Source organism: Perna viridis, chromosome 10 (genome assembly GCF_037379345.1).
Source record: "Perna viridis isolate PV_CMFRI_1.1 ecotype Kerala chromosome 10, ASM3737934v1, whole genome shotgun sequence".
Lineage (NCBI taxonomy): Eukaryota > Metazoa > Mollusca > Bivalvia > Mytilida > Mytilidae > Perna > Perna viridis.
In genome coordinates, this window is record NC_142454.1 from 20906841 (window position 1) to 20927711 (window position 20871).

General features: G+C 31.2%; 1 protein-coding gene across 1 annotated transcript; it reads left to right on the forward strand.

Moving 5' to 3' along the window:
- Positions 1 to 5366: 5366 nt before the first annotated feature.
- On the forward strand, positions 5367 to 19290 carry LOC148604909 (heat shock 70 kDa protein 12A-like). Its single transcript, XM_088549091.1, has 6 exons — positions 5367 to 5464; positions 8289 to 8326; positions 9681 to 9992; positions 11398 to 11637; positions 12149 to 12308; positions 14247 to 19290. The coding sequence occupies exons 2-6, from the start codon at positions 8315 to 8317 to the stop codon at positions 15293 to 15295; spliced, it is 1773 nt and encodes a 590-aa protein (XP_088405217.1). The 5' UTR covers positions 5367 to 5464; positions 8289 to 8314; the 3' UTR covers positions 15296 to 19290.
- Positions 19291 to 20871: the final 1581 nt, after the last annotated feature.

Sequence of the window (20871 nt, forward strand, 5' to 3'; positions counted from 1 at the left end):
GTTTTAAGGAAAAAAAACTCGTTACGGAACAAAAACGAAATATATCCGGAAAATATCGAATCAATATCGAAATCTGTCAAATGATCTCAAAATCAATTGTTCAGTTACTAATTAAGTTTCGGCAAAAATATACCGAAGCACCAAAAACAGAAGGACAATACAAATACGAAATGTTTTATCAAAGAAAGATCGTTAAAGAACATGAACATTGACAAAGATGCAGTGCAAGACAATGCAGGAATAATGATTTTTTAAGCAGACATCTAATATACATGTATGGCAATTGTATATAACAAGAAATATTTCTCAACAACAGACGGACGGACACACACTGTACTGTTCCATCAGCAGCACCAGACACATTCCAAATGATATATGCTAAAAAATTTAGGCAACTATATAGCAAGCCAAAGTGGACAAAAATGAGTATTTTCTAATATTAAAATGATTTTCTAATCTCACAAATTCATTTTCTAATATTACAAATTAGATTTCTTATATCACAGAACATTTTTTTAACATAAAAAAATAATTTTTTAATATTAAAAATTCAATTGAATTTCTAATATTAAAAAACGACTTTATAATACTAGAAATTGATTTTCTAATATTAGAAAATGGACTTGTGTTCAATCACGATTTTTTAATATTAGAAAATCATTTTGTAATATAAAAAATGTGACTGATTTTGCAATATTGCAAAGTGATTTTCTAATATTACAAATTCATTTTCTAATGTTACAAATTCATTTTCCAATATTACAAAATGTGTGATGTTTTATAATATTACTAAATCAAGAATATGTAATATTAGAAAATGAATTTTTAATATTACAAAATAAATTTTTAATATTACAAAATAAATTTTTAATATTAAAAAATATTTTCTGATATTAAAGCTGCATTAGCTGTCATTTTCGTAAATTTGTGTTTCTGTGACTTCTGATGACCTTAATCCGTGCATTTGCTGTTATGGCCGCTTCTGATTGCAAAGCGAAAGTGGTTATTCAACGGTAAGAAGATCGACGGAATCGAGCCGTAAAAGAAAAACGTTCGAATATAACCCAAGGATCCTTTTGAAATTTATGTATTGTGATATAATGCGGCTCAAATATGGTCATTATTTATTTGAAAACTGATCAAGATATAGATGAAATGAAATGAAAACAAGACACGTGCTTACCTATGTATCCATTATTGTTATTATTTTTTTTTTGCCAAGGTTAAAGTATTTTTAACCCTGAACCCTGGGGAATGTCCTGTCGGCAATCTTCGGAAGTAATGGCGAAAAATAATTAGATCAGATCTGTCGATATTCTCTGACTAAAAAAAAACGTTGTTTTCAAAATAATCTGTAGGTATTATCGATATTAGTTGCTTCAATTGCATAAGTACAATCTTACTTCATTGAATCGGCGAAATTCAGTAGAATCAAAAGTGAACAAATTTGGTAGCTAATGCAGCTTTAAAAATGATTTTGTAATATTAAAAAAAGGTATGTTTTCCAATATTACAAAATAAGTGTTTTCTAATATTACAAAATAAGTGTTTTCTAATATTTAAAAAATGATTTTTGAATATTAAAAATTCATTTTCTAATATTACAAATTCCTTTTCTAATATTACAAATTAGATTTCTAATATCACAAAACTCTTTTTTAATATTAAAAAATCGATTGAATTTCTAATATTAAAAAGCGAGTTTTTAATATTAGAAATTGATTTTCTTATATTAGAAAATGGATTTGTCGTGTTAAATCACGATTTTTTAATATTAGAAAATCATTTTGTAGTATTAAAAAATGTGACTGATTTTGCAATTTAGCAAAGTGATTTTTTAATATTACAAATTCATTTTCTAATATAACATATTCAATTTGTAATATTACAAAATGAATTTCTAATATTAAAAAATGATTTTGTAATATTTCAAATTCCTGATTTAGTAATATTATAAAACATCAGACATTTTGTAATATTACAAATTGAACATAATATAAATTAGAAAATATTGATTTTTGTCCACTTTGGCTTGCCATACAACTAGCTGTGTCACTCCAGGTGCGAATCCTGGGCCACATCAGTCAATTATTAAACAGTGGATATATATTTTTTTAAATGATGGAATATCTTTTAAAATAAATAATGAAATGTCGAAGAAAAAAAATACTTTAGAACGCTAAGATATCGGAACATCAAAACCTTTGATTTTTGAATCTTAGATTTTATCTTGAACTTGATAATTCTGTATTAAAAATTATGCGAAAATTATAATTAGCTGCCCATAGATCAAACCATGACCACAATTTTTTTTACATTTTTAAGAGTTTTAATGTGAATGGTAGATAGTAATTAAGGGTCGATTAATTAGGTGTGTTGTCATTCTGGTAAAATACGATTTCTAACTGCAAATATCTTGTCTGATCTATATATCGTCAGTGAAATTGTGATAACAACAAAGGTTGAACACATCTCTAAGGTGCTGCAGCGTCCATGCATTTTTATCTTAAGGGGGAAGGGGAAATCGAAGTTAGAACTTTTTTCTTTAGCGTTAGCGCAATTGTTTTAATTATATATACGTCTCAGAATGTGACGACTATTCGCTACACTGATCAAATTGATACAGGGAAGATATGTAAACGTATAGAAAGGTCGGAAAAATTCCCAACGATGTTAGAACTGTCAAATTTGCGACGCAAATTTTTGGATCAATTTAATGATGGATGTCACAACAAATCAATATTATACAAACATCTCAGAATGTGACGACTATTCGCTACACTGCAACATCGGATCAAATTGATACAGGGAAGATATGTAAACGTATAGAAGGGTCTGAAAAATTCCCAACGATGTTAGAACTGTCAAATTTGCGATGCAAATTTTTGGTCGTTCCCTCCGCGGGACTCGAACTCCAACCGCTGTGACATTTATGCCAACACCGCCTGCACAAAGTCCAGCGCCCTAGACCACTTGGCCAGCTAGGCTATATAAAAATAAAGCTTTCCCTGGCCGGGTCATTCCTCCTCGTAGGATTAATCTAGGGCTGTAACTTAGCACACGATGTATGGTAGTACGGGACAGTTCATTTAGATGTTATTATGTAGGATAGAGGATCAATTTAATGATGCATGTCACAACAAATCAATATTATACAAACGTCTCAGAATGTGACGACTCTCTCTCTCTCTCTCTATATATATAAATAACAGCATTCGAAATTGATATTTTTATCTGAAAATAAGCTATTTCTATTATTTTTTCAAAGAATGAGTATAAACGATTTTTTTCTTTAAATTGTGAAACGTTAATTTTTTCAAAAAGATCCCAGGCCCCAAGATCCCAGGTGCCACTGTCGATAATAAAATGGTAAGTGCCTTAGAAACTTATCATTACCGTGCTCTACAAATCTAGAGGGAAATCTGTGTCGTGCCATATTTACTTCTTCCAAGCAGATTTCTTAAGTAGATATCTTCAATATTTAAAAGATATCTTGTAAACTTTATATGATATCTTATAAATGATATAAGATGTCTTACATATTTTAATAGATATATTTTATTTTTTACAACATATCATATAAGATAAATTAGATATCTCATATAATGTACAGTTTATACGATATCTTACATGTATATTTTATAGATATCTCATAAACTTTATAAGATATCTCACATATTCTTTATGAGATATCCTATAAAATGTTTGAGATATCTAATAATGTATGTTTTATAAGATATCTTATAAACTGTATATGTTATTAGATATCGTACATTTGTATAAAAAAAAATAGAATATATCTTCTAAGTTATAGGATATCTACAAACTGGAATAGAATATAAATATGGCGTGTCTTACTTAGAAGCCGCGAACAAATCAAAGATCGACTAGACACTAAAGGATCAGCTGTAGGATTAATATTACATACTACTACTAAGGGTTTTTTTTTAACGTCGTTGACTACCGTGTCGGGTCTCGCACAGACGGTATATTACATAGGTTGGAGATGTTAGTATATAGGAGAGTTCGCCAATCTCATTAGTAATGTCATATTCACTAATTTGTATATCGTTAAATTGGTCGGCAAATATACAACTAAATAAACATGCAATTGACAATTTCATGATTAGAATCGCAATTTTCAAATATTTATATCTTTGTTATTTTAGATCCAATTTTGGTTCTGTAAAGTGTTTCATTCAGATAAAATAATTCATGTTTTGTATGTGAATTTATAACTCGCTTACTTGAAAAATAAATGTGTAGTGATATTTATATATATAATCCTCTATTTTCGTATAAAATTATAATTAAAATCTTATGCACATATAATCTGGTTACTTTTTTTGAAAATTCCATGGATAAAAAAAAATAATTGCAATTTTGGGAACCAAAAGAATTTTTCAGTTATCTTAAGAAATCAGTGGCGGATCCAGATGGGGCGCCCCCTTAGAAAATTACAATTTAAGAAATTGTTGAAAAATTGTTCAAGATACCCTCAGAATGCAGGATTTGAGGTTTAATATTTCAGAATTTTCTTGCAATTGGGGGCATGCCCCAAACCCCTTAGCAAATTCGGATCACTTAATTCGTGATCCTCGCCAGTGATCCTGTCAAGAATCTTGTTTGCCCCCCCCCTTTACCTAAAACTCTGGAATCCGCCACTGGAAATGATATGATGATGAAAATTTTGATGATTTAAAGTCGATGTCCCATGCCACTCAATGGATTTTTACCAAATCACAGGTATTAGTGATGACATCACGAATAACTCTTCTATTTCCACCAAGGAATGGGAAGTTTACAATTTAGAAAGTCATCATATGTTTGTCATAAAGGTAATTTCAATCTCGTCTATATCCTATAGGTTATAATTAAGCATAAGAAGGCACGTACATACATGTGTTTACGTTTTTTCTTTAAATGTCAAGTTCATTGTGGTATATCAGATGTAAGTTATAGGAAATAGGATATTACGTACGTTAACCGTTCTGATTGCTTTCTTCAACTTCAGTTAATCTATAATTACCATAAGAATATATATACATCTAAAAACAACATAATTTAACATGCAAAAGAAACAAAGAAAGCAGCTGGACACTGAGAGATAACTCCATGCAAAGTAGGATATCCAATATATACATTTTAAAAATGTGCATTTTAAAAATATGCAGATGTACTCTTCTTTTCAATAACATAAGCATATTTTTTCTTGTTTCAAACAGAGTACTCAAGTATTTACATAATTGTTTGATAAAGTCGGTCTCCTCATTTGACCAAAGAGTTAAATACATTTAAGCCAGATTTTTCTCAATTTATAATAAGTACGTTACAGTTCGTTTTTTATTTATATTATAGCGTTGGGTATTAGTGTTATCTGAATAGGCCGAAACATCCCCTGGCCGAAACGAAAGTAGACCTGCCACCTTGGGTAAACGTAAGGGCTTTTTGGCGTATCTGTAAGGTTTGTATAGTATCTCCGTAATACGCTAGTTCATAGAACAAATACCAATTGCTTGATGTTAATTGATCAGTAATCAATTTCTGTTGTTTTTTTTGTATCATAACGAAAAAATAAAAATTAGCCCCAACTGGCCCAAGTCAACAAGGCAATATTATTAAACGATGGAAGTCGTTCGGGGTAAAAATTATGAAATAAAAGCTGGTAGCCCAGACCATATTTTGTGTAATATTATTTATATGCTCAACTATATTTTACCCAGAAGTATGGTAGCCTAAACTCAATGTTTTAATCTAGTAGTAGCCATGGGTTACTGCAGGCGACTGCTAATTTTTATGACAGTGGCTGCTCGTCCACACATTCATGGATGGGAAGCCTCTTCAGGCTATACTGAATGGTTAATCAAATGCAAATTAAATGACTTAATTGATTGCATATTAAAAACTATGACCAAAACAACTACAGTATCTGAACCAATCCACTCAGTTAAAATAGTGATTGGTCATTGATCACTGATCAGTCATCAGTCAATCAATCAACCAATCCATGAAACCGATGATCACATCTTGTGACCTAAGAGCAGTCAATGTATTTTACGGATTCTGTTGTTTTGTTTGTGAATTTTTACACATATTTACATTATGCAGTAAATTTAAACATCATTTAATTATTTATGCAGTAAATTTAAACATCATTTAATTATTTTTATTTTACATTTGTTTTATTTTTAACAAAATACAATATGTGGATTTAATATCTTAGATTTAAGGCAAATTCATTATAGTTGTATATTGGATTCATTCAAATATAAACTCTTAAATTTACAAGACCTTCATTTTACATAACAAAACTGCAATCTGATTGGTCACTGGTCATGTGATATACATGTAGATCCTTCAGCATTCAATCAGTTATTGGTAATAGATCCGTCAAATAGTTGCATGGATTGGTTCAGGGACTGTATGGTTGAGATGGTCTATGGGTGAAATGTTCTTTGACGGAGATGACTAAAAAGCTTATTAAAGACAGTGTCTCCACCTACACAACAAAAATAATGCAATTTCATTGGTCAAAAACACTTTGTTAAATAATTTTGTTAATAAACTGGATAATTAACATGATTTTTGATCTTGTAATATATACTGAGTTAACCCCATTCTGGTGGTCAAAATATTTAGCCTCTGAAAAAAACTCAAAACAACAATTGATGGACATTTTTTGTTTCAATATTGAATACATGTACATGTAGCATGGATTATTTTTCTATCAAATTTTAGAAAAAAATCATTATGATTTAAAATGCTAATCTACTCAAGGAATGGATGAATGACAAGGGTCATCGACCGCTATTTTCGTTTTTGTTTAACCTAGTTCTAGTGCAAAGGTGAAATTCTCGGTCCTGCGTACATTTAATGACATGTATCATCTGACTGGTGAAGAATGCATCCTACAGATACATGTAGTTCTGTTTGTTCTATTGTAGGTTGAAGATCAATATTAAAATATTACATGTAATTTTGAATGCATAGAAGGTTTTATAAGGGTGTACAGTAAATCACAATGGTGAACTTATAAAATGAATATTATACCATGTATGGTATGTTGAGCTGATTTGAAATTGTTATTAAACCCATCTTGACCTGACCTTGATGATGTATTATCCATACACACAAGCCCTTGTTCTTTTTACAAAGAAATCTGAATTTGTAATTGCACCAGAAATTGGTTGCATCAGAGACAGATTAAACCACTATACATGTATGTATCTCTATGTTTGAAGGTGATACCAAATTATTTAATTTTTATATTTGAATGATTCTTCAGTTTTATATTGATATGCTCCCAAAATTGTACTTTCTTGGAAATTTATATCAAGAGTTCCAAGATATGAGAAACAGATATTTGCTGCTAAAATTTGCATGCCATAAACATTTTGATTGCTGAGATAATCAATGTGACATTTGAAAACTGAAATAGGATTCCATCAAGAAATGTATGTCAGAATATTGAACATTTACATGTCGGACAATATTGGGATACACCTGAATTCCTGGGGAAGTTATTTAATACCTGGGTCCTAAATACATTTTGTAAGCAATACAATAATCTTAAATACTACTTGAAATCAAATGTAAAATGCATACAGACTTCTGTTTCAGTCAGCTTGAGTTCTGCATGTCACGGATGTACACAGTCCATGATTATGTACATTTAAGAAGAAAATGTGTGAGACTCATAAAAATATTCAAGGATGTGAAAGATCCATTAGATACTTATGACCTATGAAAATTGCAGTATTTTAGTTCTGTACATGGAGCCTCTGAGGCTCAGAGTACATAAGTTGTGTACATGGAGACTCTGTCATTATAAAACAACCTGTTACTTGTATTTCAATACTTGGTTTGTGAAAGGGATCACTCTTACAGGACTTGGTTAATTATACCTGTTGATTTTACATATTGCTTCTGCAGATTTTTCAACGTCTATAGTAGTCCAAATGATCATCATTTTTCATATTGCTGACTTTGACTTTGCCTATTTAAAAACATTTAAGCGAAGGGAAGTAAGTCTCCAAATTGACTCACTGATTTTCTGTCCAATTAGAGGTATAGGCAGCTGTAGACTTTAAATTCATATATTTGACTCACTGGTGCTGTGGTTAGGACTGTCTTCACAGATAATTTTTTTGGAACACAAGCCCAAGACTTTAAATCTATGACATTTTTCTTACGCCCGGCACGCCAGTCCTTGGATCTGCGTGTAATGTATATGTATGTACAATATTTATGAAGTATTTTGTTAATTTTGTTTTTGATATTTTTTATAGGAAATGAGGAGATTTTCAATCACATAATGGCTACTGATGTAAGTAAAAAGGTTCATGAATGCAAGAAATGTATTTTATATGGTCTCTAAACAGGATAGTGTTAGATAAATAGTTTAGTAGTCTTATTTATATCAACACTTGTTTTCCCCTCAAAGACTTCAGGTAATACAAGTACAAAGGCTCTCTGCATCCAAAATTTTAATTTCTCCATTCTTCACAATGGGGTCACTCAGTGACTCCGCCAAAGTAAGAACTGGGATAAAATTGCTCCATTTCTATACTTTTCAATATTTATTTGTGTCATTTACTAAAATGTTATTAAACTGCTAGAACCATTAAATATACTTTGGTATGAAGACAGGATTAGTAAACTACAGACAAGTTTTGAAATGGTGACTCCGACAATATATCTACTGTGCAGAGGGGAGAAAGTAAAATTTGTGTTGACAGTAGTTTATATGGCAGATCCTTATAATATTTTGATCATAAAATGTACATATAGGTTGAGGGGAAGGGGGATTTTTCATAAAATGGAGGTACATTCTACTTATTTTTTAATAAGCACTTGAAATAGTTTACATCTCTAGTTCTTTCTTAAGTTTGACTTGTGGAATAATTACCAAAATTCTGATTTTTTTAATATTGTAAATATTACAATTACACTTAAGTCTTTGACAAAATTGTGCTATTTGCAGTTTTCCTCTTCCAATATGAAAACAGAAAATGAAACATTTTTTGTGAAGATTTGTGAAATCTCATTGCTATTTGTACAGTGTGACCTGTCTGAACCATATCCTGAATAATTGAAAATCCTATCAAAACCAGACACTTTTTCCTCTATATCAATTTAAGTAGCTGTCTTTGTAAGAATCATGCAAAATCTGAAGAATGTGATACACCCTAAAAAAGGCTACATATTTTTATTTTTGTAATTAAGATGTTTTATGGGTCTGTATTGTGAAATGTTTCAGTATTCATTCATATCTGCCTGCTCTTATGAGATAATCAACATGGAAAATCCAATAGATTCTATTGTATTTGAGTGTCACTTACAGAGTTATCTCCCTTAAATTTGAAATATACAGTGCATTCTTTATAATTTTTATCTCCGATGAACATGGGTTGCACGAAAAACCACATGTTACTCTCTGTTTACTATGACATTTTAAACAAAATGTCAAAATAAAAATATGTAGGTTTTCCAACCATGAATCACATTTTGCATGATTCTTATGTGGAGTGCTACTTAAATGTTGAATCTAAGTGAAACATGCACCTGTTTAAACTGAACCAAAAGGGGTTTGATTAGACATGTATCACTTATATTATTCTGAACCACATTAGATTTTTACTCTGAACTTGTTCATTGTTAATATAACTTTGGTTTTACAGATAAAACACAAGCTTGTAGTAGCCGCCATAGATTTTGGAACAACTTATTCTGGGTATGCCTACTGCACTCGCCATGATTATGACGCCTACCTCAACAAGAAAGCAGACGAACCAAAAATCATCTGCCCAACATGGAATTCTGGGGCATGGATGAATTATAAGGCTCCTACATGTGTATTGTTTGACAATAAGAAGAAATTTCAAAAGTTTGGATATGAGGCTCAAATATATTATAAGGAAAATCCTGATAAGAATGATATGGCAAAATGGTACTACTTTGAACATTTCAAAATGATGCTTTATGATGAAAAGGTATTTGAAAATGATAAAATATTAAATCAGGTCGAAGTCAATTTTTCATATTTAATAGACAGTGATACATATATTTATTTTACTGTGAGTTGACCATGAGTATTTTTGTCTGCATGACTCTATTGCATCACATTTGCCATTCAGTTGAATCATTCAGATCAGATAATACATACTGAATATTACATGTAAAAATCTGTATCACATGCTGTATCAGCCCAAGATTCCTATATCAACCCAATGGCCACTGGTGCGATAAAGGGTATGTGATATAGGTCTAGGGGTGTGATACTGGGTATGTGATATAGGTCTAGGGGTGTGATACTGGGTATGCGATATAGGTCTAGAGGTGTGATATAGGGTATGCAATATAGGGTAGATGATATAGGGTTTAAGCAAACACTTATAATGCATATACAAAAATGTTCTATTTTAATCTAAATATATGATATATATAGGTATTGCTCCATTGACAATCCAAAGAGGTGAAAGTGATGGATCATACCAAGTGTAAAAGCAAAGGGTGGCAAGGTGGAAAATAATGGACCGTACCAAGTGTAAAACCAAAGGGTGGCAATGTGACTTTACTCTGTGAAAATTTATGTTACTATTTAAGACACCTTGCAACCTGTTATTTTGTATTACACATAGTATGATCCAATATTTGAACTCTTTAGAATGTCTTTAAAGCAATAAATATTGTCCAGTTTAAATTTAGAATCTATCATCCATATGTAAACAAATGAATTGTGTCATCTAGACAGTAATGCCCACTCTTGTTACCTTAGTGATACATGTGATAACAGTGTTCATATGAAATTCGATATTCTGACTCATGAACATCCAGTTCTACCGGTCCTTGTATTATAGCACTCTATGGAATGAAATTCGGCTTTAATTTATGGAAGATGTTTCATAGAGATCAACCTATTACTCAGAGCATTCTTTTCTGTCATCTTTCAAAATTATACTGAAGTATGTACATGTAATTTCAATGGCCAAATAATGTTTGCTTATTTTTGATAAATTTTGTAAACAAATTCCTTAATTTCTGAAATTTGGTGACCTACATGTTATATTTTTTTTTCTTAAAATTTCACATTATGTTCGTTCAAGGTCATCTGAGAAAAATCAGAAAAATCTATCTACAGTAGGTATTAGGCATGATCTATCTACTGTAGGTATTAGGCATGATCTATCTTAAAACAACTAGAACTTGCTGGATTATCAGAGCTAGGTTTAATGATTCAGATTATCATAGCTAAAGTAATGAGACACCCATGTCAACTCACAGTATCTTAATAAATAGTTTTTTGTAGCATATCCCATGTTTGGACTTTTTTGAACTTCAAGGTCTTCATGACTCTCTGGTTCATTTCATTGTGTTTATATATAACCTGTTTTGTAGGATCAGCTTTCAAAGGACACAATGATCAAAGAGTCCATAGATTCAGAGAATGCTAAACAGATGAAAGCAGTAGATGTGTTTACTGCAGTAATTAAGTACTTCCAGCGGTGTATTTTAGGGAGGCTGCTTGAAGGTCATGGGCAGAAGGCTTTTTCCAATAAGGACATCCATTGGGTGTTAACTGTACCAGCTATATGGGATCTTAAAGCTAAACAGTTTATGAGAGATGCTGCTGAAATGGTACATTGTTTTTGTAGCCTATTCTTATCTGACATTTAACTTCAGATGATTTGAATTGTTAAATAGATACTTTAACAACGCTAAATATATTGTTCTGACGATATATATATATATCTACATTAGGTTCACTGTGGACTCTTTTATAATCTTGTGAGTCCATAATGGCCAAGATAGGATATGTATGTATGTTTTAAGTTCAGAAGTGGTGGAATATGTGTATTTGATGAGTTTAGCGTTAGATAAAAATGATTTTTTATTTAAAGCGGCTTTATAGAATAGTTGATATTTCTTCTGTTAGAAAGAGATTTAAAACTCTTTTGACTGCATAATGACAATATAACAACTGCTTGTTATTTGTTTAGCATGAAAAGTAGAAAATTGAATGGTCTTTCTAAAGAATGAAAAATATTTGTACTTTATTGAATGAATGCAAGAAAGAATAACAATATGATATGATTGCTGTTGCCAATATCAAGTATTTATTTGGTTTTGTTGATTTTTGGAACAACAGGCAGGCATTTCAAGTGACCAGTTGACCTTGGCATTGGAACCAGAAGCTGCCTCTATTCACTGCAGACGGCAACCAGTTGGCATATCAACAGAGGAATGTGGAAAAAAGGAAATTGCTGCTATGAAAGAGGGAGAAAAATATGTTATTTTTGATCAAGGAGGTTAGAAAATAAGATATGATTAACGATTGAAAAATTACAAAAGGGCTAACTTAGGTTATGAAAATGTAAGCTCAACCAACAGTTTTACAAAACTAAGCCAAGAAGCTTCTGCTCTTCATATAGCCCACACAAAAATCTAATTTTAAATTACAGTAAACAAGGTATTATTTGAATTTGGAATTATAATGAATTTAAGAAAAAAAATTCAGAAAGAATTATAAAACTTACCCCTACTTAGAGGGTTAGTCATGCTGTCATGACCAAGGGTCTGGAAATTTTGACAGCTCATGTCAGACATTTTATTAAATATCAGCAGATGTTTGTGTCAGACTTTTACCTGCCTAGAGTAAGAATAAACTTTAAAAACACTTTTTGTAGTTATTTAAAGATAAATATTGGAATTTGTGTTATTCCATCACATACTCTGTCTTCCACAAAATATTGGAACGAGTGAATGAGTTCGTTTTCGACCACACGTGGACGTTCTGACATGTAAACAAAACATTGTGTCTCTCTTACTTTTTCATCACATTAGCAAACAATTAGGAGACAGGTAGCCAGAATATTTATACAGTAATAAAACCACACTGACTGTAATTTATAAGGGTTGATAATTTTTTTATGTCCGATATTGGAGAATTGTTGTTGGACATTTGCAAAATTTGTCAGTCAATGACCGGCATTTTTGGCCGTTTCCGGATCCTTGGTCATGACTAAGTGGGGTTAGTAAGTTTTCCATGCCTTTTGTTAACCAACCAACTTTACTGTTTATCAGTACTGGCATAACTAATCCCCTTTGTAAAGATTTGTTTTACAAATTATTTTTATGGTCATTTTCTAAATTCTAAAGTAATTTCAGATTCAGTGTTCTCTAAATGTCAAATTAGTTTCTATTGTTTAATGATTATATACAGAAATTAGAGGCTGCTGAGTTGTCTAGTGATATAAACGGCAATAAGCCACAGTTTATCTCCCCTTTGCAAATAAGAAGGATTCTGTATTGTATATGTTTAGTGTGGGACTTTTATTTCATGCAATATACATTTTGTACATTGTATTTTTTTTAAAATATTTCACAGAAGCTGGCTGCATATAGTGTAACAATATGAAATCAATTAAGAGGGAGGTGCACATTATGATTAATTTTAAGGAAGAAGTTTCTGTATACATTTACAGTTGCCACCAACTTTGTTGTTTTTTCGATTCTTCGTACTGCCGGATAATTTCCATCTCAGACTACTGGCGTGAAACTGAAAAATATCAGCAATTTCCTATGATGATGTTAAGTCATATCGACAGTGATGTTGTTAATTAACAGAATAACATAAGTTTTGAATGTCTCGACACAACATCACATCTCGCTCTATCTGTGACATTTCCTGTCTCAACTTCAAACCTGCTGTTATTCTGTACATGTAAAATAATATTAAGATGAGGATGAAAAATACAGCCTATATGTGTAGTGACAGTTAGACATTAAAATGCTTGTCACAGACTCATGTTTTGCTCATCCTTAAGTCTTCTACATGTATTTTTCAACTATTTCCAAATATTGTTTAGAAAATGAATCATGGAAACTCCATTTTACCATTGTTTTACCACTGGCTGGCCATTTATTTTGCATTGTTTGATGTAAGTGGCCAGCTTGTGGTAAAACAATGATAAAATGGTGCACCATGATTTATTTTGATTCTAATAGAACTAGTTCCATCATATTTATGAATAGACGTAGTCTATGTGTTGCGCGAAATGTTGGTCATATGTTTATCACTTTTTTTAGCATGGCTGTGGTTTAAAGAGCTTTGGAGCAGGTCATATTAGAAACATCATTTCAAAATATCCAGAATTTGAAAAATTAATGAATAATCCTAGAAAGTCTATTTGAAGACAGGGATCATGTTTCAGTGTTTACATTATGTTTTGTTTTTACTTTAATAGGTGGAACTACAGACATAACAGTCCATGAGGTTACTGGGCCCAACACAGTGAGGGAAGTTCATCAAGCCTGTGGTGGCCATTGGGGTGGTATTACTGTCAATGGGGAATTTTATAAATTTCTTGTTCGTCTCTTAGGTGGAGATGTCATTAATGCAGTTAAGGAAAACAACCCTGTTGAATATTTTGAGCTAATGCATAACTTTGAACACGCTAAAACTAGCTTCAAAGAGGATAGTGAGAAGATGACTGTCAGATTACCTCTTCCATGGCTTCAAAACTATAAAGAAATTACTGAGGAGGAATTAAAAGACGTTATACATCAGACTAACTTTAACAAGAAGATTAAACTTGTATCAGACAAACTCAGGATTAAGGCTGATTTGTTTCGGACTTTTTTTGACTTTTCAATTGATCATGTCTTAGATGAACTTTCTATGTTATTCAAGAAGAAAGAATTATCAAATACTCGGACTTTGTTAGCTGTAGGGGGATTTTCTGAATCTCCTGTACTGATAGATGCCATCAAGAAAAAACTAGGATCTCAAATAGATGTCATTGTTCCTAGTGATCCAGGTTTGGCAGTACTTAAAGGGGCAGTGATGTACGGGTTTGAACCGGGAACAATAACTTCACGAGTCTCACGGTATACCTATGGTGTTGCAATGCAGAGAAATTACATTGAAGGGATAGATGACCAATCAAAGAAGCCGAGACAAGGTTCTCTTATAGATGATGTGTTTGATATTCATGTGAAAAAGGGACAGCATGTTGAGATAGGACATTTTGAGCCAGAACATCGATATGTTCCTACTATGGATGAACAGAAATGTGCTCATTTTGAATTTTATGCTACAGAAGATACAGATCCAAAGTACACTACAGCAGACGACTGTAAAATGATAGGTGTCCTTTCTGTTGATTTGACACGGAAATCATCGAAGGATGGTGAACTATTCCTGAAAATTAATGCTAGTGGGACTGAAATTGTTGCTGTTGTGAAGGAAAAAGCCACAAATAATGAGTATAGAGCTTATTTTAGTCTATTTTAATTTCTTTTTTGTTAACAATGTTGCACAATCAATATTTTATTGGTAGTTATAATCTCCTTGTGATAGTTTTAATGGTTATACCATGGTTCAGCTTCAGGAGATACATTATGAACTATTTACCTCAAAAGAAAAATTGTAAAACTTTTTATCAAGAGTAAGTGATCCATAAATGACCCACTGTTCTGCATCATATCAAGCAGCACTCAGTGGATCATTTATATAAATTTTAGTAGTTGAAGAATCATTTGAATAAATTACTGCCAATACATATTTAGCATTTAAAAATTGCAAAAAAATACAACCAAACTAGCCTCAAAATAATTTGGAAAAATTTTTTAAAAATGATCCATATGTACAGTACTTGAACTTGACTGATTGACCACTGATGGATCGATGACTGAAGACCGGTGACCAATCTGATCGCAGTAGTATTATGTGAAAAGACGTAAGATCTGTTTGAAATGAAAGAAATGTGAAATAAAAGTATAAATTGATGTTTAAATCTATTACATTATGTAAATATGTATAAAATTAACAAAGAAAAGAACAAAAACTGTAAAATGCAGTGACCGCTCTGTGGTCACGTGATGAGATCATCGGTTTAATGGATCGGTTTGGCGGATCTATGACTGACCGGATCGATGACAGACCGGATTGATGACCGATTCCAATTTTTGTTGCATGGATCAGTTCAGGTACTATACCTTTTGAGTTTTTTCATTTCAAAATGTCTTATTCCTCTTTCCAAAACATCACAATTCCCATTTTCATTATTGGGAATCATAAAAAAAATAATTTAACAAGAAAGTTTTTCAGAAACACATGCTTACTTTGGTAATTTATATATTTTGAATGTTTATATGTATTATGTTTGTGTCTTGATCACCTTTTAATATGCCTTATGTCTTTTGATAGTCTTGTTTTTATTGATAATTAACTAACATTAGGATAGAAGCTTTGATATACATGTGTAATGAAAACTGTAAATACATAAAGTACACCAATATAACAGCTGTACAAATGTACATGCCAAATATCTGTATTGCCTCTGTCCTTACCAGTACAAGATTGGAAAAGGCAATATGACATATTGGACTTATTAGTCTATAAAAGAAACCTTTAATGATTGAGCAATGATCTACTAAAACAAGTATTTGATATTAAAATAATACACCTCTTTAAGTTGATGAGAATACTGTAATGTATTTGTATTTTATACAATATTTTCTGCTGCTGTTGTACTAGTAACTCAGTTATGTTCTAAGAGTAAACAATGGAACCAAGGTTATAGCGGCGATCAAGAGAATGCAGTCCAGGGACAAAGACCAGACATTGAAAACAGACATACACAACAAAGAACATAAAGTAACTAAAATCATACATACAAAGTAACAAATGCAAACAGCTCAGACTCCACTTAAAACTGGGAGCATTGACCAGGTGCACCGGTAGGGTAAGAGTTCCTTGCTTTTCTAAAATATGGATAAAATATAATCAAGGACAATTTACGACCTTTGACTAATTGTTAAAATGATTTTAGGTATGTAGGGTAGATTGATCAATCATAATGTTTTCTCAGGGTAAAGCTTATCAAAAGTGAGTAGAGTGACTAATAATCCTTGGCTGATATAAATTAAAAAAGTGCTTTTTTTATGAAATGTTTTCTGCTTTTATATGTATGTCCAACTTTTTATATGTGGATTGGTGTCAATCACAAGGCAACAATTAGACACATTTTTGGTCTTAGTTTTAAAAACAACTTTTTTTCCACATTATGTGAAAACCATATAAACTTTGCATACATTATTTATGGAAGATATGTACTTATCATTTGATTTTTATTTAATTTTTTTTCATGAATTAATTCTTTTCTTTTGGTCTCACTAACCACTTCTAGTATTTCCATTATTTTACATGTAAAAAAAGTAATTTTCAAAGTTTCACTGAATTCCCAGGACAAATGACATCTTAAAGTTGCATACCGTTGCAAAGCTTGGAAAATAAGGCTTCCATAATCATTATGCTAATGGTATGATGATTGTAGAAATTCTTCACAAAATTTACTTGAATAAATTATACTGAAAATCCACATTTTTACCTGTTCTGCTAACTGACAACATGGAGGCAAATTACTCTCGCATGTAAACAATATTCATACACTTTTGTAGTTAATTACATATATTATTTTAAAGTACACATTCTCAGCTTTATTTTGACTACTTTTAATCATAATACACACAAATAATGCACTTACAATGCATATGTCTAGATTCAGTGTGTTTTTGGTACTAAACATAACGAAAACTTATGTTGCAATTTTTCATAGGATGAAATGTCTAATTCTTTTCCAGGTGGTTGCCAAATATCTTCAGTATTTAAAAAAAACCATTTTCTTTTGAAGATATCTTGTGTGTGATAGATTTCATTACAACATTACATGATTCTGCCTAGACAAGCCTATCTCATGACAGCTCAAGAAAGTATTTGTTGTGCTAAACCATTAACATAACCAGATTTATTTCAGAAAAATATGTACTGGTATTTATTTGTATTTCTATGGTTTATTTCAGTGTGGAAGTATGAATATCTAGTCAATATATTATACTTCCTTGGTTTCAGTATACTTATGGGTACATTTTATGTGAATAATGCATAAAATAAAAAAATTGTTGTTTCAGTGTTCGAATTTTTTTTTATTTTATGAATTGTTTATAGACATTAAGTATTTGTTAAGTCTGTTGCTATTACAGCGAGTACATAGTTATTTTCAGGGAATAGAGTTGGTCTTCTCCTGAAGTGTTCCAGGTAGTTAACTTGACCACTAACAAAGAATATTTAATCTTTTATCTTGCCATAAATATTTTAAGTTTGAAATAAAGTTTAAATGTTTTGTCTAGTTAAATACCTATGAAAGTTATTCAGGTAATTGTTATTCAATCAAGGTAAGGTCCTTGAATTTTATGATGAGTTATAATTTTTTTTCATGCAGGAGCTAGAATTAAATTTTTTTTATCTGAAAATTTACATTGTTTAATAATGGGCAAAATATTGAATCATATTTTTTGCATGTTCATGGCTGAGTAATAATATTTTCTTTGCTCAAATTTAGAATAATTATATTCCCACCCCTTTAGTATAAAGATGGCTGCATTGGTGCCTTTCTAACTTATCTGCCAGTTGGTATTGTTGTTACCTGATAATTTAATAAGACATAATTGTGCTAAATCTGTTCTATTTAAGTATTTAAAATACACTGACTGAATATTTATAATTTATGTACAGTCACCGCATGCAAAAGTTGTATGAAAGTCACACTTTTAGGGCAAAACTGTTTTTCTGTCATAGGATGATGCCATTATGGAGCTTTAATTCAGGTTAAAAAAATTGATAAGAGTTACCTTTCTTGTACTACAAGGTTTACTTTGGTTAACCTTTTAATTTTGAAAATAAATTAAATGAATATTTTTAGGTCTGATGAAGATGAGACTAGTCATCAAATTTCACAAAATTGTTAACCAAATACATGTTTCTAGCAAATATCAGTATGACTTGGTATAGTGAGAGATTGCTAGGGGCAGATCCAGGGCTTTATGAAGAGGAGGCATAGTTACAAGAAACGGTATAAAAAGAAACCAGATTAAGACATGTTTAGTGAATGAATATCGCCATATTACAATATTTAGCAGATCTTTTTTTTAAAGGGGGGGGGCGGGGGCGGTAAGCCTATTATGCCCTCACATGGACCGGCCCTTGATAGCCATATAGCCATGCCTAATGAGAATGTATTTCTTATTCTTGTTGTGACGTGCAGAAATGTACAATTCTCCTTGTATAAAACAAAGAAAAAATATCCATGACCTTTTTTTTTATATCTGATTTTGTTTTGTATATTTTCTGTGCCAAATACTCTTAATTCTTTATTAATTAGGTATAAACAGATTATTTATGCATATATATATTTATATATTTATATAAAATATCTTGTTATTCCATCATGTCGCCTTTTTCTTCATATGTTTACTTACTGTTCAATTTATGAGTTTGAATGTCTTTTTTTATGACCGCAAAAAAATTGTTTGTTTAATGATATCATCATGATCATGCCCTTGTCAGAGTTGGCGTCGTCCAGTGTTTGTCGAAAATGTGGTTTCCAGATAATGTATTGATTATTAGTGTATGGAAAAACAATCAAGGGAAACAAGGTTATAGCGGTAATCAAAAGAATGTAAAAAGACCAGACATGGAAAACAGACAAACAAAGCAAAGAACATAAAGTAACTAAAGTCATACAAAGTAACAAAAGCAACTGAGCAACTCTGACTCCACTAAAAACTGAAAGCATGGACAAGGTGCACCGGTAAGGTATGGGTCCTCTGCTTGTCTAGAAAAAAACAAGAGAGTTGCGCATAAAATGTCAAGTCCAGAGTAGACGAAAGAGGAATGGTAAACTATGACACGTTAAACAAATCAGTTTTCATGGAAATTATACTTCAAAGTGCCATACCACAAAATGAAAACTGTGATTGATTTTGGGTGTTGTTAATTGCACCGTGTAAAAATAGGGAGCCAAAAAGGGACCAGAAAAATGCTTATTAATTATGTTTGGAAAATAACGTGACAATAAGTGAATGAGTCTTTTTATTTAGAATGGACTGAATACTATTCACCATTCAGATGTTTATATTGGTACTAATGGTCTCTGTCATCAACTCTGAAATTATTTAGAAACGTGGAATAGACAAAGAAAATTAGAGAACAATTAGTGAACAATGATGCTGAAAGATTACGATGGAAACAGTAAGAACATATGAATTTCAATATGTTTTCAATAAGGAAATATTCATCCTGAAATATCCTTCTTGCCGTTGGTGTTGGATGACATGACGTCCACGTTTTTGTTTTTAAGTATCCACTGAAATCGAAAAACATTATCATGATCTTAATTTTGTATGAATGATTTTCGATGTGTATATAAGAAGTTCAATGTATGGTATGTATATCAATAATGATTTCGTACATATAAAATGTACTATTACAATACTATTAAACGTAAAATTATGAGTACATGTTACAATGTATAACATTTACTCATATGGGAGAAAAACAAAGGAAAAATAATTGCAACTTGCACAATATTTGAACATATCTTAACTAATCTCTGTAATATTATACAGTAAGTTTTTATAGAATGGTAGTTCAATCAATTATCTGACCAACTTATAGTGCTTAAGTATTGTTTTAAGTCATTTTATTCTTAAATTTTGAAGAAAAACAAGAGGAATACAATGAGAGCGAGAAATAGAATGCTCATAATCCAGGGTCAAGTAGAATAAAAACTTTTAAATAACACAACAAAGTAAAATTATACATGCAGACACTGACAATATTAAATGAGCAAACTTAAAAAATTCGAAGTATGGATCAGATGCAATGGTAGGATAAGCATTCTCTGCTTTTCTAGAAACACTTGTGAGATCGTCATATAACGTCAAAATCATAGAGAAAATATGACATTGTAAACAAATATGTACTTATGTTGGAGATTACTTCATTATAAAGAACAAAGAGTATCGGGC